Source organism: Haliotis cracherodii, unplaced genomic scaffold, assembly GCF_022045235.1.
Source record: "Haliotis cracherodii isolate W230 unplaced genomic scaffold, xgHalCrac1.p SCAF_26, whole genome shotgun sequence".
Classification (NCBI taxonomy): domain Eukaryota; kingdom Metazoa; phylum Mollusca; class Gastropoda; order Lepetellida; family Haliotidae; genus Haliotis; species Haliotis cracherodii.
The window spans coordinates 5,519,370-5,545,833 of NW_027266282.1; the positions used below are offsets into that span (position 1 = coordinate 5,519,370).

At 42.1% G+C, this 26,464-nt stretch overlaps 1 protein-coding gene across 1 annotated transcript; it reads right to left on the reverse strand.

Annotated features, from left to right (window-relative positions):
* Positions 1–3,183: 3,183 nt before the first annotated feature.
* LOC139473030 (serine O-succinyltransferase-like) lies at positions 3,184–26,411 on the reverse strand. The gene is made up of 11 exons (XM_071255542.1): positions 25,856–26,411; positions 18,677–18,890; positions 16,109–16,221; positions 15,498–15,531; positions 13,683–13,769; positions 12,790–12,869; positions 11,285–11,434; positions 8,896–9,079; positions 6,235–6,388; positions 5,158–5,249; positions 3,184–4,058 (listed from the first exon to the last, which is right to left on the reverse strand). Exons 1-11 carry the CDS (start codon positions 26,185–26,187, stop codon positions 3,960–3,962), a joined length of 1,539 nt encoding a protein of 512 aa, XP_071111643.1. The 5' UTR covers positions 26,188–26,411; the 3' UTR covers positions 3,184–3,959.
* Between the last annotated feature and the right edge of the window lie 53 nt (positions 26,412–26,464).

Here is a 26,464-nt window from a genome sequence, read left to right on the forward strand (position 1 = left end):
CTGTTCGCAAATTAACATCTCATAACTAAGAAAACAGCTGTCTGACCTAAGGATACTTAGCGGAACACAAGATGCAAAGATTTATCTTTGTTGAGAGCAATGAATCCAGAACAGAAACAAATAGCCTCAATCCAACTGAAATCATTTCTTAGTTCTTGCTTCCTAAACAAAGATCTGAGGACATCCTATTAAAGGTCACGTCAGACCAACCTTCAGCCGACTTAAGAGCGTCGCTTACCAGATCGGGAAAGTGACAGTCGGAATGTGTCTTCTTCTAACAAAGAATATTCCGAATGACGATGATGATCTGTACGAGTGATTCCGTCAAAATCATTTACCTCCAGCTTCAAAGGAATAAACATCTGAGAACAAGAGACTTTGCATAGCCCCATGGAAGTAGTGCCATACAATCTAGGCCATCTATTAGCATCTTCCCGAGGCAAGAGAGTTAACTGACTTTAAAAGTCCAGTAGAAACTGGACTTTTATCATCAGTTAACTCTCTTGCCTTCGAGAGATGTCTATTAGATAATCCAGAATGTTCTGTAGTTATGTTTTCAAATTTTCAATCAAAATATCTTTGAAAATATTTTTCAAAACGATTCTGGAATGGACTTGAGGTGAAATAGGGTTTAACGTCGCATTCAAGATTATTGCACTTATACAGGGATGTGCGTGCGCGTGTGTGGCTGCTCGTACTAGCCGGGGCTCATGACGATTTTATAGTGCTAGCACTCTGAGATACCATGCCGCACTTTAACATGAATACTCCACTCAGACATAGTATACTGACTCTGGGCGACCAGTCCATGTTTTAGCCCCCTAATTTCGAGCGCCATACAGGGTTACAACAAGTACCATATTTTAACGTCTTTTGGTGTGACATGGCCAGAGATCGAACCCCCAACCGTCCGTTCTCAGGACAGACGCTCTACCACTAGACCACGGAGGTGATGTCTGGAATTGAAGTCAGCAGTTTGAAACTAGCGCTGTATCGCTTGAGAAAGCAGTTTTCTGATTGGTCAACTGCTTAGCCATTTCTTTGGTCAGTCAAAGTTTTGCAAAAGGTTGTTCTGACGTGACACGTAATGGGATGTCCTGAGATCTTTGTTTAGAGGTGGTGAGAACTTGGATCTGATTTTAATGAGATTGCCTTAGGCCCTACGGAAGACTTGACCTAAGGTCACTTACCTTCGTTCGCAAAAGGTCGTTCTGATGTGTAAAAAGATTATGCTCAGATTTCTTTTTAGCGGTATGACAAACAACTTTGCAAACAAGTTGAAACCTTTAACTACAAACAATCAAAATATTGTAACAGTTTGTGGAAGTGGGAGAAGAAAAGAAAAACTTTCCCACCAACAGACTCACAGCTTTCACACAAAAATATATACTGTAAATCTTGAAATTAACGCGAGTGTGAATTAAATGCAAAAAATGCAAGTGGTCTTTGTTCGCATAAATGAAATTTCGGATTTATCTCTACAACAATAAGACGGCCTAACTGCACACTTTGGATAGCAGAATACCAAGTTAAATACTAGTATATACCAAAACACGGTTTATTGAGCAGCAGTTGCAACAAGTACATAGCAATGACATTTAAAGAATTACACACAGGCATAGGGTGAATTATTACTGCTGGGGTCAAGAGATCTACCCACTGGTGTCACACTAGGCATCATTGACCATTCCAATCAGTGAACTGTTGATGGTTCAATTATCTTATTTCCTTTGAACTTCCTCAATGCCAGTCTACAGAAAAAAACATAAACTGTGTGTTGTGTCTAGGAAAACACTGTTTATTGTTGTTAGGGAAGTCCTTTACTCGGCGCTAATAAGTGCATTCGTGACCAACTCGTGTTATTCCGGGACAAGCCGAATAGTGCTTCTTGCAGGTTACAGAAAGGGACGAGTGGTGACAATGCTAATAAGTGGTGCTATTTGTGTTTGATTGGATAAAGGTATGGATATGTATCATTCCACTGGGGATGGTGGGGGGGGGGGGAGTCGCATTGATTTTGAGTCGCATTTTTGGACAGGGGTCAGCAGTCGTATTAATTAGGAGACATTAATTTCAAGATTTACCGTATATAAGCTGACCAGGCAAGGCTGACCAGAAGGCATTTCAAGTGACCACAACAACTATGTATTGTTGTATGACCATGGAAAATATGGCCAGTAAGTAGAGATATCAATAATATTTCAAAACCATGAAACATATACATAACATGGGTACAAATACTTGATTATCACATAAATTCAAAACTGTATTCCCAACAACTACTTACAGATGAGATAGAAATGTTTGTGTAGCAAGGAACATGACACTGGAGTTACTTGAAAACAATAATAATAGTCAGAATCTCAGCTTCAAGCAGTTACAATTTGTCAACTGATGAAAACTTTACATTCCACAATAATTACTACAATACATCATAATAAAAAAATCGACATATTAGCATCGTATTTGTAATAATCTCTGACCCATATTTTTTAATTTGACATATAAAATAAACAATAATAACTGATATTGCAAAGAAATAAGTAGTTTAAATTCTGTAAAAATGACAAAATCTTGGCAAGTGAAGATGCATGAAGTTGGTTGGTTTGTTGTTTTACACCGCACTCAGCAATATTCCAGCTATATGATGGCGGTCTGTAAATAATCGAGTCTGGACCAGACAATCCAGTGATTGATATCATGAGCATTGTTCCTCGCAATTGGGATCGATGACATGCATTAAACAAGTCAGCGAGTCTGACCACCCGATCCCGTTTGTCGCCTTTTACGACAAGCACAGTCGCCTTTTACGGCAAGCATGGGTTGCTGAAGACCTATTCTACCCCAGATCTTCACGGGTCGAAGATGCATGAAGAGTGAAAAGGCCTATTAAATTAGGAGAAGAACACGCAGTACTTTCAGTGTAGAGCTCGGTTACCAGTATTTTTAACAGCACTAAATTGAATAGGTCTTCAGCAACCCATGCTTGTCGTAACAGGCGACTATGCTTGTCGTAAGAGGCGACTAACAGGATCGGGTGGTCAGGCTTGCTGACTTGGTTGAAGCATGCCATCGATCCCAATTGGTTGGATCGATGCTCATGATGTCAATCACTGGATTGTCTGGTCCAGACTTGATTATGTACAGACTACCGTCATTTAGCTGGAATATTGCTGAGTGCTGTGTTAAACAAAAAACAAAAAAACAAAAAACATGTACCAAGTTTGGATGAAAAAACTCATGGTTTCCAAGCTACGGACAGCCTCCTCCAGCTTCAAACCTCAAATCTGTGAAATAGCTCACCTGGATATGTAGTGACTAGTTCAAAATGTCAACAAAGACAGCCACATAACAAAGGAAGCTGTCAGTACGGATACTGAAATACTCTCTGGGTAAATACTGCAGGAGAAACAAGTATAAGCCATTGGTCAAGTGGCTTCTGAGAGGATATTTACAGGACAAAAAATGTATTTTGAGATGTATTATCATCATGGTCCAAACACAAAGGTCAAATCAGTTTCAAAATTTAAATTTAAACTTTCTGGACGACAATCCTGCTGGCACTGGGGATGACGTCGAACTTGAAGCCACAGAAGATCATATACTCTCAGGGCTTTTCTGGACAGGTGAGTTAAGACATTCTGGCAGACATAATACAGGAAGTCTCGTCCCAGGCTCAACACAATACTGAATTGTTTATGGAAATGTAGCGGCCACAAAATTTCCGAGTCCCGTGATGGGATTTGAACCACGGACCTCCTGATCACAGGTCAGACACCTTGTCCACATGACCAAAAAAGTAAACCCTGTCAGCAAGCTGACAAGGTAAGGATGTCATCTGTGGGATGACTCCACACCCTGCTACAGAAACATTGTACACCATAACAGAAATGACTATGTTTTCCTTCTATTGCATTATTTAGAGACATCAACATGATTGTTTCCTTGATTCACAGGGCTCAGGAACCTAGCTTGACACTGGTCTTCTTGGAGGCCTTCCTCTTGAGCACTTCTTTGGCCAGTATCCCCCTCTCGGACATGTCCGTCTCCAGGAAGCCCTGCAAGAAGTGAGTGAGTGAGGCAGGAAAATTGGGAAAAACTATTATTTTGTTGAAAACTGGAATTTTTAAAATCATATTTTCTTAATTTTAAAGATGTTTGAACGTTGCATCCGATGCTATAATATAAAATTAAAATAAAAATTAAAAAGCCTCTTCCCCTTTATTGGTCGAAACCAGTGAAGGTCCGGGCAGAGAATAGATCTTCAGCAACCCATGCTTGCCGTAAGGGGAGACTACGCTTGTGAGGCAGCCTCTCTGACATGGTTGATGCATGTCATCATATCCCAGTTGCCTAGATTAATGCTCATGATGTCAATCACTGGATTGTCTGGTCCAGGCTCAATTATTTACAGACTGCCGTCATATAGCTGGAATATTGGGGCATGCAGCGTTAAACAACAATCAAACAAACTTTAATGGTCCTGTTATCAGAGAAATACAGGACACCTCGGCCAACCCATGGATCAGGTTATCGGTTGCTAAGCAGGTCCAGGTAAGTCTATGCACCAGACAACCTCTATATCTACAGGGCTCACATTTCAGTAAAGCTACACACCACCTGTATCCGTTACCGTGGTTCTCGCAATCTCAAAATAACTGCCCTTGATTTTATCAGCCAATTCCATTTGTTACGCTACTTAGTGTAACAGACCAATCAGATTGTGAGTTACTAATCAGCCTCCGTGTTGAGTTGGTGATATCACAACATAGCGGTCAGTCCCATCATATTAAGATATTCAAGATAAGAAATTCAACATTGAAGAAAAACCCAATCATGCAAAAGAAAGCCCTCGAAACATCTTTTAGATAGGAAGGACATCTTCATGTCCATCAAAACAAGTCTTCCTTTAACCGTTCCTTTTTCCTTATCTCGACGTTTGATTGGTCGGTAATATGTTCATGAAAATCAAGGGCGGGGAATTTCCGACCGTGGGAACCACGGGACTGGATCCAGGAAATAGTTTACCAAAATGGGAGAAGGGTGTGGTCAGTTCGTAAGACCAGCATGGGTTATGGGGGATGTATTCTACCCACTTCCGCTAGTAGTAGTTATTGCGTTGTTGAACAGGCCCTAAACCTGCTCCACTCTGCCTACCTTCACTGCAGTGCCTACGCCATTCAGATCCAGGAGGAATGTGTCATGGCCGTACATGGAGTTGAGTTCATAGAAGGTCACTGAGTCGTTACCTGGAAATAACAAGCATGAAATACTCATATCCTCTGGTAATATGACATGTCCGGTTGACAAATTGTACTTTTTGGGGGATCTGCTCTGGAATGAGCACTATCGCCATTTTCAGTGAAAATCATTGCCACTGAAACTTGAAAAATAAATCTAATAAATCTTTCAAAAATCCCAAATTATCAAAATGCACCAGTTTACCACTAAACCTATTTATGTGCCAAGTTTGGTGGAGAAATATTGTATGGCTTTCAAGATCTTCTCCAGAACAAGCACTACCGCCATTTTCAGTCAGTCGTTGCCATGGAAACTTGAAAAATAAATTTGTAAAAAATCCCAAACTATCAAAAGGCACCAACTCACCACTAGACCTATCTATGTGCCAACTTTGGTTGAGATATTTCTCCGGAAACGAAATGTGACGGACAAACAGACGGACGGACAGCACCCATTTCTATATATCCCTTCCACTTCAAGGCGGGAGTAATAAATGCAGGGCCAACATTAAAATGGTACTACGCTTAATTCAAGGACTGCAGGACAATGATTGGCAGGACTAAAAAACTTGTACACGTGTCTGGAAACCTGACCTGTTCTCAAGTACCTGATTTTAACAAACATATACCACATCATCAAAATCAGTTTTTGTTTTCTTAGAATCATCAAATTCCAGACACTGTTTCTGAAACCTGAGAAGTGAGGATGTGAGTTATCTCCCCTGGCCTTGTACAGGAGTCCTTGAAGACGGACCGACCCATGCTTCGGTACTGACATACCGATCACATCCAGAAGAGAAACTATTCTCCACTGTCTGAAGCCCACTCAGGCAAGGTCTTGACATACCACATTAACCGTATTAAGCACACTCCTTTGTCGATGTTCTTAGCACTCGGGTGCTTATTAGAGCAACTACGGTTGTTATATGAGCCATGTGTAAGACTATGGTGCACCCAGTACGGGGATGCTGATGTAGCTGCCTCTCCATCCTACCTGCATCCTGCAACACCTGAGCCAGTTTGCGTTGTTGCCATATGGGGAACAAGATGTCCGTCTGCACGCCAATGATCATCGCTGGACAGGTCACCTGCGATAGCCCCTCCTCTAGTGAGCTGAAACCTTCAGCCACATCAAACAGATCCATTGCCTGAAACAAACAGACATTTGTGATTTGATGTGTGTTTAATTGCAGTATATAATTAATTGCAGACACATAGATAAATCACATAGAGTGAGTGAATAAGTGAGTATGGTTTTACGCCGCTTTTAGCAATATTCCAGCAATATCATGTCCGGCGACACCAGAAATGGGCTTCAGCCATTGTACCCATGTCGAGAATCGAACCCGGGTCTTCGGCGTGACGAGCGAACGCTTTAACCACTAGGCTACCCCACCGCCCCAAATCACATAGAACAATGAAGAACGAAGTGTAGTCTATTTCACGAGAAAACATTGGTCTATCAAGACGTCATTTCTGGAGATTCAAATATGTGCTCGCAACTTGATAACTTCACATATTAGATGGCGTTATTTTTTAGAGTGAAGTGTCTAGTGAATTGTTTTATAGTTTTAGCTGGGCTGCTCATATATATGTAGTGGCAGAACGATCGTATCCAAAAGTGGGAGAGATACAAATACAGTCAACAGATATTTTTCGGTCCCGGCAATTTGCTGTATATTTGCTGTAAAATGCATATAACAAACTGCGGTTATAACAAACTAAAATTAGTGGTTCCTTTGAGTTTGTTATAACCCTAGTATACTGTACAGATAATCGATGTGAGGATTGTGAAAATATGCGGGAAATAAAAAAATAACCCACCTGTTCGTAAAATGTACTTGTTTGACATTTTTTAGGTCAAATTCTAGTGAGGGAGTCATCACAATTAAAATTTGGGTAACATTTTTTTGCTTTCACCCCTCATAGTTTATTCACCCTGCAGTGTTTTATAATATGATAAACAACTTCCACTCGTCGTTTACTTCTTAAATATATTGACTTCTTTCCCAGAAGGCATTGCACCCGTGAAGATCCGGGATAGAATAGGTCTTCAGCAACACATGCTTGCCATAAGCGGCGACTATGCTTCTCGTAAGAATCGTCTAGGGGGATTGGGTGGTCAGACTCGCTGATTTGATTGATGCATGTCATCGTATCCCAACTGCGTAGATCGATGATCATGATATCAGTCACTGGATTGTCTGGTCCAGGCTCAATTATTTACAGATAGCTGTCATATAGCTGGAATTTGCTGAGTGTGGCATTAAACAACAAACAAACAAACAAACTGAAGGCATTTCAAGCAGTGAGTTTTATGCTTCTTCAGTATGATGTAATGATTACTCCCGTAGCACATAGCAATGAGTGCTCCCCTCCCCTCAAGCAATGTCCGACAGTAAACCCTCTCAAAGTCTGATACTTTGTCAAGTCTAATGTCTTTGGTGTCTGATTCTGGCAATGTTCCAGGAATACCATATGAAACACACACATACCGTATTTGACGTAATAAGCGCCCATGGCAACATTTGCTAATACATTGGCTAGTGAACAATCCCAATTAGCACCCCTTCCAATTGATCAATGTACACAAGACTTATTTATTCACGTAAAATACGCACTCGTGTGTTATATGCACTCTTAATTATGGGAAATTAAATTCTGGAAAAATATATCTGTCGTACATAAACATTTCAGGCTGTCAGCATAAACCACAAAATTTATCTTTCAACTCTCTTTTTTTCCCCAAAATAAAATTCTAATAAGAGCCACCTATTTCTAATTTTGAGAGCGCCCTGGGCGCGTATTATAATGAATACGGTACTCTCTATTAAAGAATTCACAGCATGTATTAAGATATGTACCCTTGCTAACGTTTATCTCCTAAAGAGGCTGAGCTTGTTTCACCAACAATGTACCTGCTGTGATGGATGATGATGAACAACTCAGTTTTCAGTTTTCAGGTTTCAGTACATGCTTACTTGGCATGCCATGTTACGTCCCAAGCTCCTCACAGCGATAGCCAGTCTGCGGAGCTCTCTACACTATCGCTGCCACCAGTTAAAACTCCCCACTGTGATAGGCAGTCACAACCATGCGTGGAGTTGTACTCCCAACCGACGGACCGTTATGCTAACAAACAAGCGATGACTGCCATGACGCCTAATACTCTTACCCTAACTAAATCATATTCTTTGTTTGTCAATTTGAATTTCTATTTCATTTCAACTATCATGTAATTGGTATAGTAAGAATGAAATGGGGAATTTGAGCGAATTTCCATTAGTCTGCAATCTCGAACCAATCTGATTATACAAACAACCAAGTAAATTCATGTATGGTCAGTCGTAAAGCTTTTAAAAAACAACTGTATGGCATTCCCAAAGACATAAACAAAAGTATAAACATTACTACATTGGGGGTTTGAGGGCAATTTTCAAGATTCTTGTAATGGCCACGCCCATACTGGTAGCAGCGATGCACCGAGAGTGTAACGAGGGTGTCATGCGCTGGGAAGGAGCTTGGTAACATCCAATCCAGGGGCAATCACTCTAGCTGGCTTGTAAGACATAGTACTTTTCACAAGCAGAGATATAGAACAAGTATGAACCTTAAACGAACAAGAGCGTTTCTTAACATAGCACACTACGCCTACCTTTGAGATATACAGGAGAGAATTGGGGTCAAACTTGGTGCTGAAACTCTCTCCCTGGTGCTCCAAGTAGTTCTCTATATGGAATGTCGGACACAGTGAGGGGGGGTCAATGTCGCTGATGCGACTACGCCCAAACCTCTCATTCCACTCTGGGCCACTGCGATAGGTGAGGGTGGCGATTTCCCTGGGAAAACAATTCAGTTAATAACACACCATGAAACTGTTCCTATTAAGTAAACAGCCATATGAAAATATAATGTTACGGCATCAGAACTTCAACTACTTGAGTGGTGAGGTTAGGTGAAAAGGTTTCGACCTATTGTTGAAGATTAATGCACTGATAAAGCGATTCGTGCCTGCATGTTTGTATTCGTGTGGACTTATGCCAGTTTTATAGTGCTAGCCCACTGAGATACCATGCCGCAGTTTAACATGAATACCCCACTCAGACACAGTATACTGACTGAGCTAATCAGTCCTTGTTTTATCCCCTTAATGCCGAGCACAAGGCAGGGTAACAACAAGTACCATCTTTTAACGTCTTTTGGTATGACATGGCCGAAGATGTCGCAGTTTAACATGAATACCCCACTCAGACACAGTATACTGACTGAGCTAATCAGTCCTTGTTTTATCCCCTTAATGCCGAGCACAAGGCAGGGTAACAACAAGTACCATCTTTTAACGTCTTTTGGTATGACATGGCCGAAGATGTCGCAGTTTAACATGAATACCCCACTCAGACACAGTATACTGACTGAGCTAATCAGTCCTTGTTTTATCCCCTTAATGCCGAGCACAAGGCAGGGTAACAACAAGTACCATCTTTTAACATCTTTTGGTATGACATGGCCGAAGATCGAACCCCCAACCATCCACCCTCTGGGCAGACACTCTACCGCTAGACCACGGAGGCGGTGTCTGGAATGGAAGTCGGCAGTTTTTTTGTGTGATGTGGCCGGAGATAGAAGCCCCGATCTTGCAGACGCTCTATCCACAATCAACAAGACAACGGACGATCTTGTATGTGGATAAGCTAATTCCATGTTCAGATCATATTGTTAAATGAATGGGAATATGGCTGCATCTGAAAAAACATTGTTAACTGGAAAACCCATCTATTGGATGTCTTAAGACTGTTTCATACTTTGATCACCCCCTCCCCCATTTCATGTAACATTTTTTCTTCCCCCATCCCAACCCCCACAAACAATACATATAACAATTTTAATGAGCAGCCCCGCATAATTAATTACCAGTCCCTACATAATGTTCAAATTTATAAAAAAATTGTTAATTAAAAACATAACTGCATCATGAGATGCACAGTAAAGCAGTGGGCATGTAAAGGGAAGTAACTGCTATATTGCATCATATTGTTGAGTACAGTCATGTCTCGATAATCCGACTCTCGTTAATCCGACAATCGGCTTTATCAAACACTAATGATGGGAACCGATTAAATCAGTGCTATTTAGGCCTGTTACACTCCGACTCAGACACACCTAATTTGCAACGAATTACCAAAATCACTCATTAATCGATCTTGTTAATCCGACACAGTGATTCAGCATAGTCCATGGTCATCTGCCCATGAATAGTCCGTGTTTTGATGCGGGATGAATCGGCTGGTAGCTGCATATTACTACGGCTGCAGAGATAAACTTGCTTAACAATAAACAATTAACGCTTTAAATAAAGAAAACAGGATAATTCACATGCTTAGATTACCTCAATCTTATTAAAATCAGATACAAGTTCTCGCTATCGACGAGGACATCCCATTACAGGTCACGTCAGAACAACCTTTCGTGAACTTTGACCTACCAATGAAATGACCAACAGGAAGTTGACGTTAGCCACTTAGAAAGCAGCTTTCTTAAGCATTGGGTACAAGTTTCAAAGATGCAACTTCCATTCCAGACTATGCTTTTTAAAGTATTTTGAATCGGTCATACAGTCCGTAACAGTTGTTTTGTGTTAAACATTAGAGGTTGCATGATTAGAAAACATATTGCGCCAACAATGTAACATAACAATATGAATATGTATTATATATTTTTTATTATGTGTTTGAATCCTTATCTATCGTGTAGTTGTCCGATTTTCGATCACGAATGTTGATACTACTAAATTCGTTTATCCGACATACTCATTAATCCGACATAATCATATTCAACCATCGATGTCGGATTAACGGGACTTGACTGTAATAGGATTTTTTTATTTTTCTTTGAAAAAAGAAACATAAATGAAAAGTACGAGACTTTATGATGATGCGGGCGGTGCCTGGAGCCAAGACAATTATTTTTTTAGCCTTGTGAGACAAACACAAATGATTATTTGAACACTCAACCAGCTGGCACCGGCTCACTCGTGCATAGCTCACCTGGCCAGTTTCATGCCGATCATGGGGAATTCTCCATCATAGTAGTGGCCCTTGTTCCAGTTGTGGTCACTCATGATGCACTTGCGCTGGAGGTAGCGGAGTGCGATGGCCGACGGGTGGGACTGAGCACAGGACGATATGGAAATCAACCTGATCAACAAACAAACAAACATGGCTCTCAAAGATTCTGACTCACTGTTTGTTTGTTTGTGTGTTTTTATCACCGCACTCAGCCAGCTATATAACGGTTGTCTTTAAATAGTAGTCTGGTCGAAACAATCCATTGATTGATATCATTTGCAATTGGGATACGATGACATGCATCAACCAAGTCAGCGAGCCTGACCACCCGATCCTGTTAGTCGCCTTTTACGACAAGCATATTCGCCTTTTACGGCAAGCATATTCGCCTTTCATGGCAAGCATGGGTTGCTGAAAACCTATTCTACCCCGGATCTCCTAACGAGGGACACATAAAACCCTATGTAGCCTGAATGATACTGCTACAACGAAGTTATCCTACCGACATGTTATAAAGTGACTTTGTAAAAAAATTAAAACAAATTCAAAATTGATAAAAATCAGCTGTTCGACTGAGCTGAGGTTAACTTATAACTATGTCACGTGGCTTTCATTGACTTGGAAGCATGCTGCTTTTTGCATTGAAGCGGGGTATAAGAGATTTTTCTGCTTTTCAGATATCCACGCGAACTGGTCTTCTTCATGGTGGGGTATAAGAGATTTATTCTCCACTCAGAAACTTATTTCCTTCCCAGGCGGGATACATAATATTTTATCAAGATCACGTGAACCAATCATATCTCATCCATCTGACATGGAGGTATGATGAATGTCTGACATGACGCGTAATTCCTGCATAATTGACTCAATAATTTCCTGAAATACTTGCAAAAGTTTTTCATGCAGGTCATAACTGATGCAATAAATCTGCTGAGGAAATAAAAAATTCAGACAGAGTATTTACACAATATCTTTTTTTTAAAATACAGAACGCTACTCCGCTGGTCAGTTTATATATTGATATCGCAAGGAATAACTGGCATGACTACACACTAGCCAATCAGCTGCGAGTATTTCTGTCAACTGCTTTACTACTGCAGTCGCAGAGTACTTGACAGTGAACATGGCTGGGAAAATCATGACTCCCAAATTTAGAAAATGACCCCCATAAAACATGTGGTCAGTCATCATGACAAGTCTATGTAAATAGTTCATAACTCACTGAGGTCAGATGAGCCTAAATCAATGCATGAATCGGATGTGCAAACTCTACCATTGCCACATATTGAGGTATAGATAGCCTCCAGGTTGAGCCACAATACTGCCGTTTCCACAAAGTAATCTGAGCAGTTGATATCTCCCTCTTGGAAGGGTTTCATCAGTTGGATAAAAATAGTGACTAACTGCATCTGTTTGTAGTGATATGTGATGGGGAAGAGTGGATACGACCATACTGACGGTGAATCTCGCTAGATCATACTGACCTTCCGACTCTCTCAGGATACAGGACAGTATTGAGGACAGAGCACATCCCACCGAGGGACGAACCCACAGACGCATGTAGCTGAAGAAAAGAGGCGAAACATAAGTCACCAAGAAAAACAGCATTATCACTTTCCCCCACCATGGGGCACATTAGAATTTTGTTTGTTCATTTGTTTGTTAACTCTGTAATAAATGAAATCAAGCCTCAAATTCGAACTCATTTAAGATCATGACCAGTACTATCAGTGTGTAAAATAAAAATAGTTCTTGAGAAAATTTGTCTCGTTTGAGAAGCAGACAGACGGACTGCTGGACTCTGTTCCTATATCCCTGCCCAACTTCCTGACAGGGGGAAAAAGCATCCAGGTAATTTAAACAGGGGTGAGGAGGGGGCATTGGTCACAGGAGGGAAACTGATGCTGATACTGTCTAAAACATCCTAAATATACTGAAACACAATGAAAATTCATTTTCAGAAAATCGAAATCAGGAAAGATGTGATTTTGTGCTTAAGTCCATCTCCAATTACACTGAATGAGATTTGAACCTGTACAATGAGATTATTGTTTGATTACCTCATGCCCAGATACCAAGAACAACTTCATTTGATATCTGCTGGTCAACTTATTCTCTGGAAGCTGAGATGGTCAACTTACTCTCCTACTGTCTGGAAGGTGAGATGGTCCACTTACTCTCTTACACTCTTGATGCCGAGATGGTCAACTTATTCTCTGGAAGCCAAGATGGTCGACATACTCTCCTACTCTCTGGATGCCAAGATGGTCCACTTACTCTCTGGATGCCAAGATGGTCCACTTACTCTCTTACTCTCTGGATGCCGAGATGGTCCACTTATTCTCCTACTATCTGGATGCCGAGGTGGTCCACTTACCTTCTGGATGCCGAGGTGATGAAGGAGAAGCATCTGAGCATTGACCATATCCTCTACACTGACAATGGGGAATGTTGTTCCGTAAGGCTGCAAAAACAACAGTGAGAGTCATGTTCAAGTTTCAGTGGATCACACATTACCACCACCTGAAGTATCTTAAGCCCGAACCAAGTATAATAACATTGCAGTTTACCAGGTGCAGTTTATTTAGTGCTAATTGGCTCTTGTTTCCCAGACCTCCCATGCCTCTTCAAACCTAAGGGTTAGTTGAGGAAGGGTAGGAGTACGATACCCCAAATCTATCCAAAACAAGGGCAAAAGTGTGCGTGGCTCACTAATACCCCCGACCCGCCTTGAGTGTCAGTAGTTTCAAATTAAATAATGGATAGGGCAAGGGTTTGAAAAATTCATAAAAAAATTGAAAATTAATAAAAACAAATTTTTTCTTTTGACTGCACCCCTCCTTATGACACAGATTATATGTACTAAGTTTGAGATGAATCCACTGAATAGTTTAAGAGAAATCGCGCGAACAAAGTTTTCGGACGGACGGAACCTTGGTATAACTATATACCCCCGACCCTTTCTGACCAAGCACCCCTTGACAATCATTAGGGAGAGGTACCCCTTTCCAATCCAACACCTTCTCCATCCTTAAGCATGGGGACCACTTGCCAAACAAGCACCACTTTACGATCCTTAGGGTTAGGCACCTCTTTGGTTAGTTGTAAGGTAGGGTACCGGTCAGCTATCTCTTTTAATGATTTAATCTAATGTAACATAAGGAAAATCTGAATTTCTTTTATCAAATTTTGAGTTGCACACAGAAAATGTGCAGACTGCGCATGCACATAAAGAGGTCAAGAGTCAGGTGCTGATCACTTAACGAGGACTCATTATTTGCGATTGTGTAATTTCTTAGCGCTCATTGTCCAATGGTAGGGTGTTGGCTAATTAGACCAACTCATTACCATAGCACAGTTTCAAACTGGCAACGTGAGGTCGATCCTCCATGCAGCGTTAATTGAAATCTGAAAAAGTTCTCATGGTAAAGTGCACTACTTCCCAAAATATTACATGTGATGAGAAGGACTAAATTTATGTCGTTTTCCAAACAAGTCAAATTGCAAACGTTTTACTGTACAAGATTTAGCATGAGCTGGCCTTAGACCCCATCTCCTTAAAATCAGATCTCAGTCAGTGTTAGTTCTCGCTATTGCTAAACAAAGATCTGAGGACATCCCATTACGGGTCACCTTTCATCCGACCAATCAAAGCGTTGCTTACCAGATCATGAAAGTGACAGTCGGAATGTGTTTTCTAATCATGCAACCTCCAAAACGTTAACACAGGGAATTCGGAACGACAGTTACAGCCCGTACCAGTGATTCCATTAAAATTACTATCTATCTCTCGCTTCCGTGTGATAAACATTTGAACGGAGGAGGCATTGCACAGTAGGAAGCACTGCCATACAATTGCAACCATAATTTAGACATGCTGGTATGTTTCGTTTGTTCAGTTTTCAAAACTTTCATCAAGAACTGTGTCAACATATTTTTCAACCGTAGTCTGAAATGGAAATAGCCAGGCTGAAACAAGTGTCTTGAAGCTTGAGAGAAGCTGCTTTCTAATTGGCTGATGTTGACTTCTTGTTAGTCATTTCAGTGATCGGTCAAAGTTTGCAAAAGATCATTCTGACATGACCCGTAATGGGATGTCCTGAGAACTTTGATTAGCGGAAGCGAGAACTAGGATCTGATTTTAATAAGATTGCCTTAGACCCTACGGAAGACATGACCCTAGGTCACATACCTTTCCTGTCACAGGATTCACTGATGATGGGCCCCTGCAAAGAGATATTGAATGTAGACAAGCGTTCCATCCGCAAAGCGATCTGAGCGCTATGATGATCTTAAGTCTATGGTAAAGTATGGGAGTAAGTTCACCTTAGCGCATAGCACTAATATCGCTCTGTAGAAACCATGCATAAATACAATGTATACTGCCTAACTTATCAATAAGCAATAAGCTAATTTGATTAGATACACTACATAGTCTAACGGACCAATCAGAATGCATGTTACAAACCATGGTGGGTTGGTGATATCAACAACATGATGGTCAGTCCCATTGATTACGATAGAGTTTGTGAGAAATTCAACACTGAAAAATGACTGAAATGCAAAAGAAAACCCTAAAAAATCTTTTTGATGGAAAGGAGGTCTTCGTGTCCACTAAAACTGGCAGTGGCTTTGTTTCTCGATACAAGTTACCTCCCTTACCCATTTCATTTTCCTTACCTCAAAGTTTCATTGATTGAGAAAATGGTAATAAAAATCAAGGGTGGGTAATTTGAGATCGCAAGAACAATGGGAATTGAGATATCATTTCTACAGATGCAAGCTCAGCAGAGAGCTACTCACGATGTGCCATAGCAGCCTCCCAGGTTGTTGGTGCAGATGACGAAAAACTTGTCAGTGTCCACAGCACATCCAGGCCCAACAAACTTCTCCCACCATCCCGGTCGGACATTGTCCTGAAACATACACACAAGGTCAGTTAGATCACAGAGTGTCTGAAACACAGTGTCTGAAACATACACAAAAGGTCGGCTAGATCACAGAGAGTCTGAAACACAGTGTCTGAAACATACACACAAGGACAGCTAGATCACGGATGTCTGAAAAATACACACAAGGTCGGCTAGATCACGGATGTCTGAAACATACACACAAGGTCAGCTAGATCACGGATGTCTGAAACATACACACAAGGTCGGCTAGATCACGGATGTCTGAAACATACACACAAGGACAGCTAGATCACGGATGTCTGAAAAATACACACAAGGTCGGCTAGATCACGGATGTCTGAAACATACACACAAGGTCAGCTAGATCACAGAGTGTCTGAAACATACACACAAGGTCGGCTAGATCACGGATGTCTGAAACGTACACAGGTCAGCTAGATCGCGGATGTCTGAAACATACACACAAGGTCGGCTAGATCACACAGTGTCTGAAAAACAGTGTCAGAAACATACACACAAAGACAGCTAGATCACGGATGTCTGAAACATACACACAAGGTCAGCTAGATCACGGATGTCTGAAACATACACACAAGGTCGGCTAGATCACGGATGTCTGAAACATACACACAAGGTCAGCTAGATCACAGAGTGTCTGAAACATACACACAAGGTCGGCTAGATCACGGATGTCTGAAACGTACACAGGTCAGCTAGATCGCGGATGTCTGAAACATACACACAAGGTCGGCTAGATCACAGAGTGTCTGAAAAACAGTGTCAGAAACATACACACAAAGACAGCTAGATCACGGATGTCTGAAACATACACACAAGGACAGCTAGATCACAGAGTGTCTGAAACACAGTGTCAGAAACATACACACAAGGACAGCTAGATCACGGATGTCTGAAACACAGTGTCAGAAACAAACACACAAGGTCAGCTAGATCACAGAGTGTCTGAAACACAGTGTCAGAAACATACACACAAGGTCAGCTAGATCACAGATGTCTGAAACACAGTGTCTGAAACATACACACAAGGACAGCTAGATCACGGAGTGTCTGAAACACAGTGTCTGAAACATACACACAAGGACAGCTAGATCACAGAGTGTCTGAAACACAGTGTCTGAAACATACACACAAGGACAGCTAGATCACGGATGTCTGAAACACAGTGTCTGAAACATACACACAAGGTCAGCTAGATCACACAGTGTCAGAAACATACACACAAGGACAGCTAGATCACGGATGTCTGAAACATACACACAAGGTCAGCTAGATCACACAGTGTCAGAAACATACACACAAGGACAGCTAGATCACGGATGTCTGAAACATACACACAAGGACAGCTAGATCACACAGTGTCAGAAACATACACACAAGGTCAGCTAGATCACACAGTGTCAGAAACATACACACAAGGACAGCTAGATCACACAGTGTCAGAAACATACACACAAGGACAGCTAGATCACACAGTGTCAGAAACATACACACAAGGTCGGCTAGATCACGGATGTCTGAAACATACACAGGTGAGCTAGATCACGGATGTCTGAAACACAGTGTCTGAAACATACACACAAGGTCAGCTAGATCACACAGTGTCTGAAACATACACACAAGGTCAGCTAGATCACGGATGTCTGAAACATACACACAAGGTCGGCTAGATCACAGAGTGTCTGAAACATAATCAGCCACCTCATCACATACTTCATACATCAGGGTCATGTGGCTTCAAGTAATCAGGCACCTCATCACATACTTCATATATCAGGGCCATGTGGCTTCAAGTAATCAGGCACCTCATCACATACTTCATATATCAGGGCCATGTGGCTTCAAGAAATCAGGCACCTCATCACATACTTCATATACCAGGGCCATGTGGCTTCAAGTAATCAGGCACCTCATCACATACTTCATATATCAGGGCCATGCGGCTTCAAGTAATCAGGCACCTCATCACATACTTCATATATCAGGGCCATGTGGCTTCAAGTAATCAGGCACCTCATCACATACTTCATATATCAGGGCCATGTGGCTTCATGTAATCAGCCACCTCTACACATACTTCATATATCAGGGCCATGTGGCTTCAAGTAATCAGGCACCTCATCACATACTTCATATATCAGGGCCAAGTGGCTTCAAGTAATCAGCCACCTCTACACATACTTCATATATCAGGGCCATGTGGCTTCAAGTAATCAGCCACCTCATCACATACTTCATACATCAGGGCCATGTGGCTTCAAGTAATCAGGCACCTCATCACATACTTCATATATCAGGGCCATGTGGCTTCAAGTAATCAGGCACCTCATCACATACTTCATATATCAGGGCCATGCGGCTTCAAGTAATCAGGCACCTCATCACATACTTCATATATCAGGCCATGTGGCTTCAAGTAATCAGGCACCTCATCACATACTTCGTGGCTCTTGGCGTGGGAGCTGGCGGAGAGCCCAGCAGAGATGAGCACAGCATTGTTCTTCTCCTTGTTCAGCTCTCCCCACGTCTCGAAGGCCACTTGGAGGTGCGGCAGGATGCCTCCATTGTACTTCAACTTGAAGGGAGCCTCGTGGTTGTAGACCCTGAACCCGGTCGTGATCTTGTCGTACTCAGGCTCCGGACCAGCCTTTTGTCTGAAACAGTTTTGATAACATGCGATAACCTATGACTTTGTTATTTGGTAAAGATAACGTATGACTTCCTTTTTTGGTTAGGATAACGTATGACTTCCTTATTTGGTTAGACTTTTTATGAAATTATCAACTTAATCGCACATAATCACCTCAATAAAGGACTGGGCTGGGACGAGTCAAAATTTACTACCCGGGTACCCATCCCCCTGTTACCCGACCCTACCCGGGTACCCATCCCCCTATTACCCGACACTACCCGGGTCCCCATCCCCCTATTACCCGACCCTACCCGGGTACCCATCCCCCTGTTACCCGACCCTACCTGGGTACCCATCCCCCTGTTACCCGACCCTACCCGGGTACCCATCTCCCTGTTACCCAACCCTACCCGGGTACCCATCCCCCTGTTACCCGACCCTACCCGGGTACCCGTCTCCCTGTTACCCGACCCTACCCGGGTACCCATCCCCCTGTTACCCGACCCTACCCGGGTACCCATCCCCCTGTTACCCGACCCTACCCGGGTACCCATCCCCCTGTTACCCGACCCTACCCGGGTACCCATCCCCGTGTTACCCGACCCTACCCGGGTACCCATCCCCCTATTACCCGACCCTACCCGGGTACCCGTCTCCCTGTTACCCGACCCTACCCGGGTACCCGTCTCCCTGTTACCCGACCCTACCCGGGTACCCATCCCCCTGTTACCCGACCCTACCCGGGTACCCATCCGCCTATTACCCGACACTACCCGGGTACCCACTCCCCTATTACCTGACCCTACCCGGGTACCCATCCCCCTGTTACCCGACCCTACCCGGGTACCCATCCCCCTGTTACCCGACACTACCCGGGTACCCATCCCCCTATTACCCGACACTACCCGGGTACCCATCCCCCTGTTACCCGACCCTACCCGGGTACCCATCCCCCTGTTACCCGACCCTACCCGGGTACCCGTCTCCCTGTTACCCGACCCTACCCGGGTACCCGTCTCCCTGTTACCCGACCCTACCCGGGTACCCATCCCCCTGTCACCCGACCCTACCCGGGTACCCATCCGCCTATTACCCGACACTACCCGGGTACCCACTCCCCTATTACCTGACCCTACCCGGGTACCCATCCCCCTGTTACCCGACCCTACCCGGGTACCCATCCCCCTGTTACCCGACACTACCCATCCCCCTGTTACCCGACACTACCCGGGTACCCATCCCCCTGTTACCCGACCCTACCCGGGTACCCATCCCCCTGTTACCCGACACTACCAGGGTACCCATCCCCCTATTACCCGACCCTACCCGGGTACCCATCCCCCTATTACCCGACCCTACCCGGGTACCCATCCCCCTATTACCCGACCCTACCCGGGTACCAACCCACCTATTACCCGACCCTACCCGGGTACCCATCCCCCTATTACCCGACACTCCCCGGGTACCCACTGTAGGTCCCAGGACATGTCTCAAAATGTCTGATTGGGAACATCTTTAGCATAGCCCTGGCTAAACGTTTTTAGTTATTTCTTTATTCAACCATATGAAAAATCAGAAGGACTGGGTGCATAGTCAGAAAGAAATGTGAACATTAGTGACTTGTAGTGTTACCATAAAGTTCTAGATAATCTTTTTCATTAATCAATATATCACGTGACTAATAGAGTTCTAGATAATTTTTGTCATTAAACAATATATCACATGACTAACCACAGGTCCGGGTAGTCCTGTGGGTACCCGGGTCCTCCTCAGTAACCACCCGACCCGGGTACCCGGGTACCGGAGTTACCCGTCCCAGCCCTAGCACACAACATGTCAAATCCATATAGCAATGACTGATATTGGCACCTCCATGGAAGTTCAGACAATGGCCTAAATGATGCCGTATTGTTCGATCTGCAACCTGGCAAGTGTTTATTCTCTTGAGAATATGATATTTAACTTCTGATGAAACATGACATTTTGAAAACTATTACATAAAAATCGCTACTTGTGATCAATGAAAGAAACATTGATGCCTAATAATTTTAAGAGAATCTAAAGCATGGTCCAAGTGAAAAACCTCACACAAAAAGAGAAGCTAAATGTTGAACCCACTTCACACTACTCATTTACAAAATTCCATTAAAGTATTAAACAAAAGTCATCAGAAAGATGACATATCCCCCCGGCAGCTGTCTGTAAAGTAACCACTAGTAAATGTGCAATTCTGTATGTAATGAGTCAACAGTTGAATGTTCTTTTAGAAGCATACATGTTCCCCAAACGAACCTGTTCCCCAAAGGAGTCTAGGTCCAACTTCATTCCATAAAAATTGTAAAAAATAAAAATTCGTAAAAAAATAAATATCAAAAGGCATCACTTCAGTATGTGCCTGATAGCTTTGCCAAGTTTCGATCAAATACACTGAATGGTTTTCGAATTCTGCCCAGGAAACGAACCCCATCCCCAATTGAGTCTATGTCCAACTTCATTCCATAAAAATTTAAAAAAATAAAAATTAGAAAAATCCCAAAATATCAAAAGGCACCACTTCAGTATGTGCCTGATAGATTTGCCAAGTTTCGATCAAATACACTGAATGGTTTTCGAATTCTGACCCAGAAAAGGAAATGATTACGGACGGACGGATGGATGGATGGACGGACGGACGGACAGACAGACTGGCTGATCGCTATATCCACCCGCATTATATGCCGCGGGGATAAAAAGTCAGAGTAAAGGCATTAAAGGTCTTTTTCATGACAGATCTGGTTTCTTAGGAAAAGATGTTTAGAGATGCCAATGAACAAGGGGCGACTGTGGACAGACCACCAGGGAATGACATAGCTCACTTGACCTTAAGGAAGGTGAGCTAAATATACCATTTCCCAAGCAGATTTAGCTACAAATAGGCTGACAATGGAAGCCAGCTTAGTGAACTCGACATCTGAACATTTTATTCAAGGCCCCATTCCACAAAGCGATCTTAGCACTAAGAAGATCATAACTCCATCCCTTAACATAGGTTTACGATAGTGGTAGCATTAAGATTACTCTGTGGAACAACGCCCTGGTCAATAGTGCAGTTTTATCAGGTCAAGTCTGACCTACTTCTGGCTAGAGCTCTGTAGACTGTGTAGAGTACATGAAATCTGACACCTGGTTCAGTATCAGATCCATTCTGGGTTCACGACCTTTGACAATCTGCTCTGTCAGCATGACTTGGCATAACTAAAGTTAGCAGTAAAACTTTTTCTGAAAACACACCTCATGATAAAGTTAATAATGTTAATACAGTGTAATTAGGAGAGATGTCAAATTTACAGTAAGCAGTGTGTATTGATAATCAAATGAGTAGAGGCTGTTTTATGACCATGATCACAGGTGTATTTCAAAATGAAAGTACGTCAATCATGTGGCTTTTTAATAGACTTAAGGCGACTTTTCGCTATTTTCGCTGTAGTACCCACACAATTGCAATAATATTTGCTGATAGCCATTTTCCTCCCTTGCTACTCAAACTAAAGGGAAGTAACTCTGACGTTACAATTCTTCCAACTCAACCCATGGCAGGTTTGAAATACCTATAAAAACTGGACTTTTACCTATAATTTTCACTTTAAATGGAACTATTTGCAACAATTGAAACTATTTTTTGTAATGCATACTATTGACAATACCATTGGCGTTTTTAAATTCCAATCGTTATAGTAAAATTGTAAGGCAAACTGTATCAGCTTGATGCAGGAGGAAAGCCCGAAGTGAAGCAGGTCTCAGACGTTTACCACTTCGGTGAAACCCAAGAGCACGGATATGGTGCTGACAAACTTAGAAACGTAATCGGGGCGAACTGGGATTCGAACCCACAATCATAGGTTTCTGGCGTGCCCAAGGGACGCAACTCTGCACAGCGAATTGTGGTGCCACAACATAGTATAAGTCGGACAAATCCCCCGACTCAGGGCTCTTTGATTCTACTTCTGAACTCAACAGATTTTCCTGATTACCCCATTACTGACATGATCAAAATAGATTTTCAGCCAGCTAACTTGGCACAACTTTCTGTGATTTGCTTGCTGTTTAGACCTATATATAAGACAGCATGTCGTCCAATATAGGAACGTCAACAAGTTGCGAGCGCATATTAGAATCTCAAGAAATGACATGATACACAGTGGTTATTATGTGAGTGTGTTTTGGGATAGGAATAAACATTGTATTTAGCGAGTTTATTCCTTATACAGGAAATTTACCATCCCCAAACACACAAGCATGATAACCTCTTTGTCATATAATGTCATTCTTTAATTCTGTGCTCAAAAACCGCTTTCCATCTCTCACAAACATTACCTAAACATAGGTAATTGATGAGTAAATCTGACAGTGACAGTAGCCAATATAGTTCCAGCAGAGTCCTGTTTCTTATACAGAGACGTAAGTACATATATTCAAAACAACAATTGCCTACACAAACTGTTTTACTTGCCTTTCGCAGCAATCCATCGGTCTGTCCGATAGAGTAACTGCCCTTTATCAAAGGGAAACTACCCTAACCTTAGTCTATGAAACGTCACGGCCACAGTCAGACTTTATTGACAGTTTGTCCTGTCATAACGTTATGATGTGCTGTCAAATGTACACGAAGCGATAAAACGAAACAAGGTAACAATTCGAACATATTTCGGCTAAATCCAACTTTTTTAATTTGTGGAAAAGGTTCCAAGCCGCAGAGGTCTACAAGCACAGATATGGAAAGTCATCCTGCTTGGCTAGTGTCCTCACTAAATGATTTCGCAATTCATATCTCCAAAGTTGCCAAAACTTGTAAAATGCCTTAGCTATGTCACAGTTCGACACTGATTTTCAGTATATGAGACTGTTCTTTTGAAAACGATAGCAATTATCCCAGTAGTTTCTCCAGATTCCTGATGGTTAATTCTGTCTCGATGACTGAATGGCAAGGGCTATGCCATGTTTGTTTATAAACAGTGAAAGTGGTCCCAACTTGACCTTTGATATTTGCATCTCTATCCGCTTATGACCCCTACAGATAACGTTTTATCCGTTGGCTTTATTCTGCCGAGAAACCTACCCATTATATGATAAAATGTTTTATCATGAAATAAACCATGCTTCATTCTTTATTGTTCTTTGCGATTTATTCATCTTATATCGTAAAATATTAAATAGCTTGTACTTCAAACAGAATAAGCATTAACTTTCCCTCTAAGCCAAACAACACAAACTTTATGCCAAATAAAAAATCTACCATTCCCCCGATATTACATGTATTAAACGCAGAATGTTTGAATATGTGATTTATCAGAGGCTAAAATCCACCCATGAATGTCAAAGTGACTGGCCTATGGAGTCAGGGATCTGGGTCAATAGCAGCTGGCCTCCTGGGTCTGGGTGGCCTTGACCCCAACATGACAAAGCATACAATGAATGAATGGATTGCATGTTCAAAATAATCCTACTTCATAACAATGTGAATAGAGTGGGAGTTATTATAGATTATGCTGGTATACGCATTAAAGTCTTCCACACTTCTGGAATGTGCACAAACTCACACACACACACACAAAAACAACAACAAAAACAGTTAAAGTAATTTTTAGATATTTTATCATGTTTATGGATGCCAGCTTCTCTATTCTATTATGATGCAACATTTCGGTATGGATTCTTATACCTTGGTCATGCAAGTGGGAAGAACGACAGCATTGTACAGACATTATACATCTAATAACGACAAAAAAAACCATAAGGGACCGAAAATTTTATATTCTTGGGTCTTGGAATTTTTTATGAAGATAAGATTTTTTTCAGCTACAGCTACAAAACCAGATCTTTTTTTCAATCATCTTTTTTAAGAATTTACACAGATAATTCAATATTTTTTATAATATCCCCATCCCCCACCACCAGCCCAGAATATAAAATGGCCGGTCCCTAAAGGTATGCATAATCAACAAAATGGCTGACTGATATCGCAACCACAGAAAGGAACCTTCTGTACACGATGGGGTACAAATATACAGGGATTATATATCCTTTATTATAGTTGTTAATCCCTTTCATGCTGACCCTTATGTTGTTTTTGTTAATCCTTATCAGATGTATTTATCAAATGTCATATTTGGGATAACACTTTTTTAGTAAAGTACACACTCTCGTACTTTCTTGAGTTGAGTCCCGTCCTAATCGCCAGCACACAAAGTCAGCCATCTAACCCACTCAGCCACAGAGGCTACCACAAAAAAGAAACTGGAAGTCTAGATCACGTACTTTGTGTACTGCTCTGACAAGTGTAAAATCATTAATTGGCACAGCTCCCATGGCCGAAGGCTATGAACACACAATGCCACTTGGAAAGTCGTCAAATGTAACCACCCATAAGTAGTTGTGAATACCGTATTCGACGTAATAAGTGCCCACGGAGATATTTGCTAATATATTGGCTAGTGAACAATCACAATTAGCACCCCTTCCGATTGATCAATGTACACAAGACTTATTTGTTCGCGTATAATATGCACTTGAGTGTTATTGCACCCTTAGTTATGGGCAATTAAATTCTGGAAAATATATCTGTCGTATATAAACATTTCAGGCTGTCAGCATAAACAAAAAAAAATTACCTTTCAACTGTTTTTTTCACCAAATCAATATTCTAATAAGAGCCCCATATTTCTAATTTTGTAATTTATTACGTCGGATACAGTAGTTTTGACACCCCCTCTTTCGCTGTCTCTTTTTCATGGCACCCAACGGCCACCTTAAACTCAGCAGCTCTGCCCCCCCCCCCCCCCTCCCCCCCTCCCCTTAATAAATTACCAGACCATTAATATGCTTCAAAGATGGATGTGTGTATACCCTTGTAACAACACAAAATCCCTCTCACAACACCCCAACACATGCCATTAATGGATCTGGTTTTGGACCCGTGTTCTTGCGTTTACGATTTAGCGACATACTTACACACGAGTCAGACATGGGAAATCTGTTTCAAGGCCTTTGAAGGCAGGAGTATTGAGGGGTTCTGCCTCACCGAGCTCTGGGTATTCTGGCACCTCAATCTGGGGTAAAACACGCTGCGACTTCTTCCCATCTTGGTGCAAAGGTCGCGACTGTGACACTTGTTTCAGTTTGGGCAAACTATCGCTTGATGAAGAAAACTTGTCCGTGACAACAGCACTGTTCTGAAATGCTCGCCTCTTGAGCATATAGCTACCACAATATTGAATATCATTTGCTGTCCTATTCAAAACACGAATCAATGAAATTGTAGCCTTACTGAAATACAAAGACATGTCGATATCGTATTCCCGTCAGTTCGCTGTTCTGTGAATATTCCAAAGGCCGTCTCAATTCCGTTGACAGTGACTGTGTGCAGACGTCGAAATAGTTACATCTTGCCCAGGCTTCTACGTGAACTGCGATCTAACTGCGCCGCACAACACAGGTGAAACTTTCTTGGGGTATGTTTATAAACCACACACAGCAACAACACGTGCTCGACGCATGTCAACGATAGTTTCGAATGCCCGTAGTGTGTGTTTACGCTGGCTGGATAAACGGCTATGTATA